This window comes from Acanthochromis polyacanthus, chromosome 9 (genome assembly GCF_021347895.1).
Source record: "Acanthochromis polyacanthus isolate Apoly-LR-REF ecotype Palm Island chromosome 9, KAUST_Apoly_ChrSc, whole genome shotgun sequence".
Lineage (NCBI taxonomy): Eukaryota > Metazoa > Chordata > Actinopteri > Pomacentridae > Acanthochromis > Acanthochromis polyacanthus.
Genome location: NC_067121.1, coordinates 30,493,147 through 30,505,359, shown reverse-complemented (window position 1 = coordinate 30,505,359; position 12,213 = coordinate 30,493,147). Strand labels below are relative to the sequence as shown.

Sequence of the window (12,213 nt, the reverse complement as noted above, 5' to 3'; positions counted from 1 at the left end):
TCCAATATAGGCCTAAAAGGTTGATCAGATGGTATAGTCTACCCAACATCCTAGAACATTTACCTAAAATGTTGGTTTAATGGTATATTCCCAGAAGAACCCTTGAACATTGGGCTTAATGGTATATTCCACCCAAAATACTTGTACATACACCAAGAAGTCAGTGTAAAGGAAATGTAGACCTAAAAGGATTGTTTAAAGGAATATTTAAACTATTATTTTCATTATTTAATAACCTGCTATCAGTCTAGGGTTGACTTATTTTCATCAGTTTTATTTTCCACTTTATAACAGATTTTGAACATTCTTATAACTGAAAAGGAAGAATATTACACAGAACAGCAATAGAAGAATGTCAGCATGCTTTTTGTTGACATTTTTCCACTCTTTTCCTCCTTCTGCTCTAGGTCCTTCCAGGTTTGTGTACCGTTTCACCTCTTGTATGATGTTATCAGTGATCAACAGCTTGGGATAGTAATACAAATATTACAATTACTTTAAAAGTATTAAAGGCAACCTAAAAAAATTCATAGAATTGTATCAAAAACATGTTTATTGAGGAATAGCTTGAAATTGACATGATAAAAACTTTTCATTACAAAGATATTGCAAGACCTCACGGGGTCATTTTTGACCCACTTATACATCTAAGGGTTAACAAGTTAAATCTTAATGTCCATACATATTCACATTATTTAACTGTCGAAGTTGTGCTGTTTATTGAGTCTAAGTCTTGTACAGTTCCCTGATGTTTGATTCAAAGATCACCATATGGTGGCGCCCTCTCCTGCAGAATCCCTCCACTGTGTGTTTTGGCTTTGACAACTGTGTATTTTTATTGCAATATATTAAAATCATGTTCTGTGTTTTAATATATCGTCGGTATGTGAGGCTGAAATGTTCTTTAATTCTTTGACGTAGAGAAACATGCAGCCCGATGCTTGTGCCAAACAAAAGTGGGTGTAAATTCTTTGACTCTCCTGAACTTTTCTCCTGTGATCTGGCCTGTTGGGACAAGAGCTGGTGGTTGGAGGTATTTGTGTCAGGAGCTGCTCCACCTCTCAGTGTTTGGACGAGGTTTGTCTTCCCCAAGGCGACACATTTCTGCTGCTCTCACGGCTACACATCTTTTTTTTTTTTTTTTAAATATCCTTTCCAGATGACATTGATTTTAAATTTCCATGCTTTTAAAACGTCAGACGACTCTAAAGTGAGAAACTGTTCTCTGTTTCACCTGCTAAAGATTCTCACCTCTAAATTACCTCTGTGCTGTGCAGAGAAGAATTTGTGTGTTTCTCTGTGCTGCCAGTTTCACATTATTACGACTAAAACACATTACAGACAAATTCATTCAAGAGGTCTCGTCCCTCCATGGTGAGATGATTGTGAAGGTGTCCATTGTTATTCATTTATTTTTGTTGTTGTTTGGTTTTTTTTGTCTAAAAATGTTCTAAGAAAGTTCTGCAAAGTTTTAGTAATCTTTTTAGCTAGTGGGTTTTTGTTTTAGTTCCCAGAATGTTCTTATTAAAGACTGAAAAAGATTCTCTAAAGACATTTTAAAAAAAAAATCTTTTGCCCAATGTTGCATTAAGAGCATCCTTCCTGGGTTATTATGAAACATTGTGGGGATTGTTTTGTGGAAGATTGTTCTGTAATGTGAACAACAACAACAACAACTTAAGAATATTACAGTCAAAATGTTCCACCTTTGTTAATATATTACATTACAGGAACTTTTATGAAACAAAGACGTCCTTTAATCTCTTCTTGATGCTTCGAGAACATCTTGAGCATATTGTCCAAATCCTCCAAATGTCTGAATGTTCCAATCCAAACATTCTGTCTACTTTTAACAAAGGAACCTCGGAATATTATTTGAAATGAAAGATGTCTTTGCAACATTATTTGAACATTGGACTAAAATGTTTTAATTTTTGAAAAAATCATTAGAATTTGTGGGTATTGTTTGCCAATGTTGTGGGAACATTTCCTGCTTGCTGGGTTGAGGAAACATGGAGGAGGTGAGAAACTTTTTTTTTTCTTCTTTATTTTGACACAATATTTAGGCTTGGGTGTCACCTTAACACTTGAAAAAAATGCTAAAAATTTGCCATTTGCATCAAAATATAATATTAAAAATACTCACAAAGGCACATATTAACGCCATGGTGGCGCTCTAACACTGCAGAACGTGAACTACTGGCCAGCTGTTTTGTTAACTTGCACATTTTCTTGGCTGCATACAATCTTCTGTTTCCCCTCCAGTTGATTTTACTATAGACAAGTATATGATATGCGTCAAACAAAGCCAAGCACTGACAAAATAAAAATCATCCCTTCATAGAAAAGCAATAGGGATTTTATTTTACATGACATAAAGGAATAATAGTAAGATTCTAAAAAACAAACAGCAAAGAAACAGTGTCACTTGACAAATTTATATTAAAATAGCTGTTAGCTATGGCAAAAAACAAACAAACCCTGAGATGTCTGAAATGATATTCTGAGCTACTTTTTTGTAATCTTGAAATTCAAATGTTCCAGATTTAAATAATTTAAATTTAAAATGTACTCAATTTTAGTTTTACTTCAGTTCTTAGTTAATATAATGAGTATTTCAAGTGTCAATTAAAATATTTAATATTTGTAATTTACTTTTTTCATTATTATTATGGTTTGCAGAGTTTTGCTGTTTTGTGTGGACTCTAATGATCTAATTAGTTTCCTGACAAACACTGACATACACCAACTACAACACCTGCAAATATACACGCTGAAAAACAGTAAACAAGTGTGAAAAATGCCTCTGTGAATTTGCTCCACCACCGCTGGATGGACCGATTGTCTCCTAGACGTAGTCTCGGCCTGACGGCGCTGCAGAGTGAGATGCTGGGTAACGAGGAGCTTTTCCTGATCCCTTGTTGGGGCAGCTGCAGCAGAGAAAGCCGCCTCCTATAATGATGAGACAGGCAGCTCCCCAGCCGACAAACAGAGCGCTCCCAAACTCATACCTGTGGATGTCACACAGATCACACTGATGCTCACGTGTAATTTTGGAAATTTCACTGCAAGTCTAAACAGAAAGGATTCAAGTTAAATCCAAAGAAATAAAAAGAAAAGAACGATAAGTCTAATTACAACATCATGTTCTGCATTTTACATTTGGACAAAGCAAGTTGGAAAACTGGAAACTACAAGTTGACTTTCCTTAATTTTAAGTTGCAATAATGCAAACTGTTTAAGCACATTTAACTTAAAACCAGTCGGGTTAATATTACTTGGTAATTTAATATGAATGTCACCAATTGAGGCAATTCATTTAAGTGGGATTGAATTGTGCTTTATGAGCTTTCTTTACTCAGCCTATTATCGCTGCTACTGTCAGACTGCTGCTGTTAAACAAAAAGAGTTAAAGAAAGTGTAGAGATACTTTTGTGTATGAAAAAAAGATCTACAATCTTTGTCAACGTCCTCAATATGTTTTTCGGTGTCAAAGTCAAACCCTAACAAAACAACAAAACTTTACTCAAGTCATTTGGCTGTAACACATGCATTTTTCTGTGTTCTAAGTATATGGTAACAATTCAAATTATCATTCAACTATTCAAAATAATCTATGCTTATTTATGTATAAATATACAGGCTAAATCTAAATCTAAAAGTAAACAAAGTCCAAGTCTGATTCCCATAAGAACATTGCAACATTTGCTTTTATTTGGCCAAAATTAAAGCTATTGCTAGCAGTCAGTTAGCTTAGCTTAGCTTAGTTTAGCTTAGCATAAAGACTGGAAAGAGTGGGAAACAGCTAGCGTGGTCATACAAAAAACAGAAGATAAAAGTGAAGTGTTTTGGGTTTCTGTTAGGTTTTTTTTTTCAAACTTAAATTCACCTTCATGCTACCTGCTTCCCCATTTCTAGTCTTATTGCTATGCTAACTGCTAAGCTAACCAGTTGCCTAACCTTTCTCTGTCAAACTACTTTTTGGGTATTGCAGTGCTGATTATATACTGAACATTAATTCATTCATTTTATTCAAACTGAATAATATTGTGGATAAGCAGTATTACAAAAGAGTTTTGCTTGCCAAGTGTTAACTCCCTGAGTCATTCTACACACACTCTGTGATACCAGGTAATCTTTGTGGTTTCAGATGAAACATCAGCCCTCACCTGGCGTTAGTTGGAGTAAACGGGTTGTAGAAGTCCTGCGCTATTCTGTGGCCGTACCAGGACGTTCCCACCAGAGCAAGCAGACCTGCAAAACCACAATCACAAAGACTTTTCTGTATTTTTTAGATTAAACGAGTTAAAACTTGCAAAGGTGCGTCAAATGTCTCATATTTATCAAAGCACAAAACCCCACAAACTCACTGCAAGCCAAATCATGTTCAAAATCTGCTGAAAAATAGAGGTCAAATTGAAACAGCAATGTGTTTGGTGGAACATCTTTAGAAGAAAAAGATCCCTTGAAGTAAGATGATGGACGGAATTTACTCACCAGCAATAATGAAGATAATTCCTCCACTCAGAGCCACTTTATCCTTCTGCTCAGGAAGCTCTGACATACAAGTGGTGCACTTCATGCCCACCACCGCCACCAAAATGGAAATAAAGCACAGCAAGATGGAGGACAACATCAGGCCTCGTGCACCCTGTACGATCCCTGAAAACAGACAGAAATCAGCACAGAATCAGCTTCGGATTCATTTGGTGTCATGACTTTATAACTGTTTTTGTTATTAATTTTTCTTGTTTTTTGATAGTAAAAAGTGTTCAGTTACTCAACTTATGTTGTTTCTCTGATGGCACATTTTGCTTTTAAATGATAGTTATGTGTCTGATGTATAATGCCATCCAGTTAGCAACCGTTTATATATAATTAATGGTCATTTTTTACTGATTACAACAGAGGTGGAAGAAGTATTTATATCGCTTCGTTAAATAAATATCCTTTACAAGTACTAAACAGGAAAAATTCTAAGCATTGGGAGCAAAAAGCTAAAGTTTTAAACTAAAGGTCTTGGTTTGGTCTCCGTGACTTTTATATAAATATATATGACATCATTAAATGTATTTATTCTCATTTATTAATAGTAAGGCATCAGTGTCAGTTTCAGCTATTTTGTATACAGTTTTATCTACAGTGAGGAGGGAGGAGTTTTGGTGAGATATTGGATCATTTGAACATTTATTGAAATTAAAACATGTCAGACGTTTAGAGGGAAAAGTTACTAATTGGTAGAGCTGTTAACATCTGAAATGTGACCCCAACTACACACTACTTTTTGACTTCTGGACATGAGAAGCCTAAAAGGTTGGGACACACTTGCTTGATCCTTTTGTGTTGTAATTTAAAATCTTGTGATTTTCTCCATCGTGTAAAATCTTTATGTTAAAAGTAACTAAAGCTGTGAGATAAATTTAGTTGAACAGAAAGTCAAATATTGCCCTCTGATATTTCTTAAATGGTAAAGACTCATTAAAAGTACAAAAACCTTAAAACTGTACTTGAGTAAATGTACTTTCTACCACTGGATCTCTGTAAATTATCTTGTTTACAACAGGCACAAAACGGGCGGGAATTCAGACGACGAGTCACATCCAGCTGACATGTAACCTGACGAATCTGGTCTTTCATGACAAAAAAAAATTTAAAGCATTTTTACATTTAAATATCCGACTAACATTACTGGGAACAGTGTGAAACTGGTTTTAGTTTCTATTCCATTTGAATGACTCTGGGATCAGACAGCTGCTGGTATTTGACCAACATGTCTCGACATGCAGGAGGTCTTAAAGAAGAAAAAGACACCATCTCTCTCTCAGTTTTGGAAGCTTTGAATGACCACAGAGTTGAACATTTTCCTGTTATTCCTAAACTTCTGACACAAGATGTTTCATAAATTTACTGTTGTACTAAGTGTGTTGTTGTTTATACACTCTGCCACATATTTGTAGAGGAAGCATCTGACTTTGGACTTAACAATGTTATTATTTACTGCCTGTGATGATATAAAATGAATCAGTTTCTGACAACTGTCATGGAATCTTACAAAAGGCATCATAAAAGCATGACATCTAGAACAATACCTGGTAGTTGTAGGAGGGAATCGTACACTTTACACTGAACTTGTCCAGTACTCTGAGACACACAGGTCTTCCACAGCCCTTCATACAGCGCCTGAGCTGTGATGATGTTGTCTCCTGCGTAGGACGAAGCTTTCCACTCCACCATGACTGTGGATGCTATTGTGCCGATGAAGCCGAAGAAAGCCAAAGTGAAGCCAAGAAGTTGTATTCCTGCATTAGCCATTTTTGAACTCCAGAAACTGAAGCAAATGGCAAATGATGAGAAGGTATTAAAAAGAAAGATGAGCAAAGTTCTAAAACTTGCTTGATGTTGTTCTGAGTGGTTTTGATGTCGTGGCTCTGCTCCTAAACAGATTTGTCTACCTGGGCATCCTCAAGGAATAACCTGGAGGAAAAGAAAAGGGAGGATCCAGGAATGCCGTCACCTTTTACTGGGGTCAGGAGAAGCAGGACGACATCTTGTGGAGCAGGACGACATCTTGTGGATGTAAAAGTCTCCTGCAAAGAATGAATTTACTCCTAAAGCCCAAGTTTACAGTAAAACCTCTGCAGAAAACACACAGTAAAGGTAGCAACTGAGGTTTTTGTACATCCAAAGTAGATTTAAAGTCATATGGAGTGAAATTTTATGTCTACTGTTACAGCAAGTAGTGGCAGCAGTTGCAGTAATAGTACTTGTACTATTTGTTTTATCTGTGTAGTGCCATCGATCTAGTTTTCCTATGAAAGCACATTTTCTTTGGATCAGTTTGTTTTGTTGTAGTAAACAGTGACTCAACTCTTATTGACTTTTGCTGAATTTAACATAAAAATATCTCTTTTATGTCTGCTATATTCTTTCATTTGCATGCTGAATTGCTGAATAACAACAATTTCCCCCATCTCAGAAGGACCTTTTTTTGTTGCTGTTGTATTTGTAAGCAAATGAAACCATGGCAGGACTTGGCCACTGACCAAAGGTTTTGTCTTGCCTAATTCTGCCTTGTTGTCTTTTGCACTTTGCATCCGCTGGCTTATCGAGCCACACGGTAGTTTATTTCAATGCTGTGGGATCCCTGCAACACAGAGGTACGTTCAATTCTACGTGTTTAAGCTGGGGAAAAAAATCATTGTTTTAAGTAAATAATATTATCTTCTTGTCGCTGCATGATTTCAACTCTTTTATCTTCACTGACTTTGGCTTCAGCTTTAAATTTACATGAGCTTTCCTCGTGTTTTGACAGTTAAAAAATGGACAAAGAATGGGCTCTGACTCTGATCCTGCAGCTGCTCCTTTGTCACAAAGGCAGCACAGACCTGCAGACCTCTTGTCCGTACAAATGTCAGTGTTTCACTCCGGCCCAAGTGCTGTGTGCTGACGAACGGATGACAGCTTTACCCAGCAATATATCCAGGCAGGTCAAGGAGCTGATTATAATGACATCAGGTGTAGCGTATCTGTTCCCTCACACTTTAGAGGAGAGCCCCCAACTCACTAAGCTCGTCTTTTTAAATAATGCACTGAGGAGTATTCATTCTCAGGCTTTTGAGAATCTGACTGAGCTGCAGGAGCTGGACATCAGTGGGAACCCCTGGCTTGAGCATTTATTTCTGGGGACTTTTTCAAAGCAAGGAAACTTGACTAAACTGCAGCTGAACTTCAACAGATTCAAGACAGTCCTCCCTGGCATGTTTGACTCCTTGAAACAGTTAGAAACTCTGCAGATGAAGAGCAACATCATATCGGATCTGCCTCAGTTTCTTTTCTTGAACCTTCACAAGCTGCGTACCCTGGATTTGTCCCAAAATCAGCTTAAAGAAGTGGACATGGAGACCTTTTCTGGTCTGGGGAAGCTGGAGATCCTCAAACTAAACCACAACCTCATTAGCAATCTTACATCTGACACATTCGACCATATTTCAGAGCTGACAGAGCTTCACCTGGAGTGGAACAAGATATCACACCTTCGTGACGGCGTCTTCTCTGCGCTAACAGAACTGAAGGTGCTGAATCTCCGTGGGAACCTTCTTACAACCTTCAGCGATCAAGTATTTGGATTCAATAACTCAACTTTATTGGAGCTGAACCTAAAAGGCAACAGACTGACTGAGCTGTCCTCTCTAAGCAGGTTGACCTCACTTACTAACCTCATCTTGTCTTCTAACCTGCTCTCCAACCTCCATGAAGACATTTTTAGAAATGTTACCGTCCTAGAGAACCTGGATCTGTCTGAAAACCAGCTCACATTACTGCCCGAAACTATCTTTAATAATTTATTTAGCATCAAAGCGATCCACCTCCAAAACAACAACCTGAGCAAAGTGGACGCCAAACTGTTTGAGGACCAGGTGCTCATTCAGCAGCTCTATCTGTCCAACAACCAGCTGGAAACTCTCCCACTGGGCCTTTTAGACCCTTTCGTCATCCAGCACACTGTGAGGCTGCACGGAAACCCCTGGAAATGTGACTGCCACATGTGGTACCTGCATGACTGGGTGCTGAGAAACAGCCAAGACGTAGAGATGCTGGACAGGATACTGTGCGAGAGCCCCAGATTTTTAAAAAAACAGACAGTCGTCTCCATCGACAGGGACCAGCTGGTGTGTCAGGTGTCTAAAGACGAGGCGCTTGATCTCAGCGCCTGCAACCTCCAAGCATCTAATGGCGCCTTGATTGTTAAGTGTAAAGTTAGCAAATGCTCTCTGCTGACAGTCAAAGTACAGTTTCAGGAGGATAACGGCAGCATCGAGGAGCATATTTTAAAAAAGGAGCCTGAACATTCTCAATGTAGCAATGAGACTGTGATTGGAAGTCCCATTGAGTAGCTTTTCCACTCTGAAAGACTTTGTACTCTGTGCAAATTCACATTATATGTTCTGACTGTCAGAGTCAATACTGTAAACAAACCTCCCACTCACGAGCTGATAACCAGGAAACATAAATGACGGTGAATGATAAGAGGGGTGGATGACCCTTTTCTTTATAGGTTCAAAGTTTAGGGCACTATTTTTTAAGATCTGTTAACAGTAACTAACATGTGTTCTGAAAGTTGTTTTAGTTCCAGTAGATGTCTCTGGTTCTCTTCTGTATGTGAACAGGCAACATTTGACTCTCTTCAGACAGACCTACAACTGTAATTTTAATAGATAATTGGGGAAATGGGATGGATGGATGGATGGATTTTGCCCTCAATATATTGACAAAATACACATTTTTAAAAAAGTTGTGCTACAGCAAGCAATGTGCACTGCAGTGTGAAAAAAGCATTCCAAATGTAATCAGAATTAAAGTTGTCATTACTATGACTGGTCCTACTATTAATGTGTACAGCTCTGTGTGTGGTTTGTTCCAGTGGTGTTGCCATACCCCATAAGAAGCTGCATTTCATTACTTTTAGATGTATTAAAAAGTGAAAAACTATAATGTAATATGAGTGGGCATCATGGATTGATATCACACTTCAAAAATACATGCTGCATGTAAAGATCATGCATTCACAATGTTATTTATGCAGAATTGTTAGATTTACATACAATATAAACAATTTTTTTATCACTGATGTTGATTTGATAACATGATTTTATATATACTAGATAAATTTAATACTTGTCTTGAAAAGAAGGGGAGTAGAAGTACAAAGCAGCAGAGGGTTTTTCAGCTGCACTGCAAATACAGTTTCTCAATAAATATGACTAGTTACGGTAAACCACTGCCTTTGACACTGATATATATTTCAGATTCATACATCGTGGAGTGGGCAAACCATGGTGTCATTGCAGGGTTTTAAAAGTTGCTCGAGACTAACCAGCCTCCTCTGATCACCCCACTGCTCCTGAATACTTGGAGGGATGATGAAGACTGAAAGAGGAGGGACGCCTCGACACAACAAGGCTCACAGATGGCTACACCTTGAATACAGCACTCTAACCCACGGTTAATAAGGGTCAAATGTCGCGGGGTCAATTGGGTCCTCGTTTTGAGGTGAATGACATCACAATTCACAGGACAAAACCGGTGGCTGCCAAGTTTCCAAAGTTTGGAGGTTTGGCCTTAAGCTGGAGGTAATCCTCACTTGACTAAAACTATGCTGCAAATAGGACATTTAACATTTAAAGTACAGGGTTGTTGTCAGCTAATGAGCAACAAGAAGTAAGGAAGTGGATAAATGCATTTCTTTATTTAATGAGCAAGTTAGTGTTTGTATGACTAATTTATAGTAGCTATAAAGCAACTAACTCGATACATCAGATATATCACCTAAAAATATAGAAATTAATGAGAAAAACTTGTGAGATTGTCTTCAAGTCTTAAGACTGTTTCTTGGATAATGAAAGTTTATTTCTGCTGTAGTGGAATTACATTGTGATGAAAACTTTCATTTTAGTGTAGAAAGACAAGAGCAAGTCAATCCTTATGAATAACCATTTTTCGTATTGTCGCTATCAGCATCTCTTAAGCAAAACGTTCTTAATAATAAGGTTGCTTGTTAAATTAGCTTTAACAATGCAACATAATTTTCAAAGTTATAAGCTGCATGAATCAATGTCTTTTTAAAAAAAAAATTGATTCAGTTGTCATGTATAATATGAAAGGCTCCCTTCAAACCTGCGTAGCATTTATCTGTGGATTCAGCATTGATAAATGATTGATAAAAGATGGTGGGATCAATGGGATTTCCAGCAATTTATTTCATAAACTAGCTTGGAACCTACCATAAAGACACCGTTTGACTCCGCACCACCGACTGCTCAGCTGTGATCTGTGCTCTGCTACATGTGCTGCAGACAGTGAAAATAAACAATGGAATCAGAGCTGCTGTGTGTAGCAAACTAGAGTTGATTTCTAAATGATCCCGAGTATGTTTTTCCTGCAATATATTCTGTGAAAAAAATTTAAATAGCATCATGTTTCTGCATATCGGTTAACACCCTACCTATACATATCTGTGATGGGCCAACATCCAGGGATAATCTGAGCTTCCTCATTATCCACCGGGCCTTTAGTGTAAACTGTTTGCTGGCATATAAGCATAACAACTTTATAATGTGATATATGTGTTGCCTGGACATCAAAAAATACATTTAAAACCACAAAAAAAAACTAATGAAAAAAATTAAACAATTCATACAAGTTTCTAAAAACCTTCAAAAACAAGCTGTGAGCGCAACACTGACATGCAAGGTTAAAGCATGATCTCTGAAAAAAGCTGACTGCTGAGATGGAAAACAATGACGGCAGCATGAGTTAAAGTCTCAGCTTGGTAAAACAAAACAAAACAATGAGCTGAAAGATGCTGTAAAGCTGAGGAGAAGAGCAGTAAGTCAATAGATCATCTCAAGTTTATCATAGAAGAAATCATGTGATCCTTTTTCTCAGTCAAAATTTGGTTCTATAATGAATAAATAAATAGAACGCCAACCTGGAATTCATGGCACTTGGTCATTTGAAGCCCCTCATCCAAAATTATTCATTGTGTAATGGAACATTTGGCCTCACCACCAAAACTTTAGAGGCTAATGGAGTTATCTCCAGCACCAAACAACCTGTCAGCATCCATCACTGCCAAGTACTCTCATCGCCCGACCAACTTACAGCAGCAGAGTCTGAGAGCTGCCCTGTGAGGGAGCATGAAAAGCTGCTCTTAACCCCCACAGTCAGAGCTCTTCTCTCCATCCTGCTTAGTGGGCAGTTAGCGGCGGACACCACGCTCCACACAGCAGCTCCTCAGACGGAAGAGAAAAGAAACAGAGGGGAGGAGACATTATCTGGTGAGACGCACAATGTCCAAAACAACACAAAGCGCTGGGGGGGTTTCCCACAGAGTTTAGAGCGGCCGGTGAGGAGGGAGGTGGCGAGGGCAGGGCAGGGTCCTTGGGACAAAGAGTAGAGGTCATCTGAGGCTCGGTGCCTCGGGCAAGAATTCAAGAGGAGACTTTCCAATCTGAGAATAATTTCACATCAGGTTGCTGCGTATTGTCATTAATAGTACCATGTTGTATTTATAACATCAGGAATAATTCTCAGTCTTCACTTAAACAAGCAAAAAAATTAATAGAACATTTATTTCTACTTTAACTTTTCTTTTAGCTTCGTTTATATGAGATCAGCCAATCGTGGGACGTTAGCCAACACCAGTAGCTATTA

The 12,213-nt window shown here is 38.0% G+C and overlaps 2 protein-coding genes across 5 annotated transcripts; one reads left to right on the top strand and one right to left on the bottom strand.

Moving 5' to 3' along the window:
* Positions 1 to 535: 535 nt before the first annotated feature.
* On the bottom strand, positions 536 to 8,700 carry cldn1 (claudin 1). 4 transcript variants are annotated; one of them, XM_022213683.2, is made up of 6 exons: positions 8,553 to 8,700; positions 6,453 to 6,584; positions 6,090 to 6,328; positions 4,498 to 4,662; positions 4,170 to 4,254; positions 536 to 3,011 (listed from the first exon to the last, which is right to left on the bottom strand). In XM_022213683.2, the coding sequence occupies exons 2-6, from the start codon at positions 6,458 to 6,460 to the stop codon at positions 2,849 to 2,851; spliced, it is 660 nt and encodes a 219-aa protein (XP_022069375.1). In that variant the 5' UTR covers positions 6,461 to 6,584; positions 8,553 to 8,700; the 3' UTR covers positions 536 to 2,848. The 4 variants fall into 4 exon arrangements, with proteins under 4 accessions (XP_022069375.1, XP_051809587.1, XP_051809588.1 ...); XM_051953627.1 differs by having other exon boundaries at positions 6,515 to 6,584; XM_051953628.1 differs by having other exon boundaries at positions 6,453 to 6,587; positions 8,553 to 8,698.
* zgc:153913 (carboxypeptidase N subunit 2) lies at positions 6,613 to 9,386 on the top strand. The gene is made up of 2 exons (XM_022213665.2): positions 6,613 to 7,157; positions 7,313 to 9,386. The coding sequence occupies exon 2, from the start codon at positions 7,320 to 7,322 to the stop codon at positions 8,892 to 8,894; it is 1,575 nt and encodes a 524-aa protein (XP_022069357.2). The 5' UTR covers positions 6,613 to 7,157; positions 7,313 to 7,319; the 3' UTR covers positions 8,895 to 9,386.
* Positions 9,387 to 12,213: the final 2,827 nt, after the last annotated feature.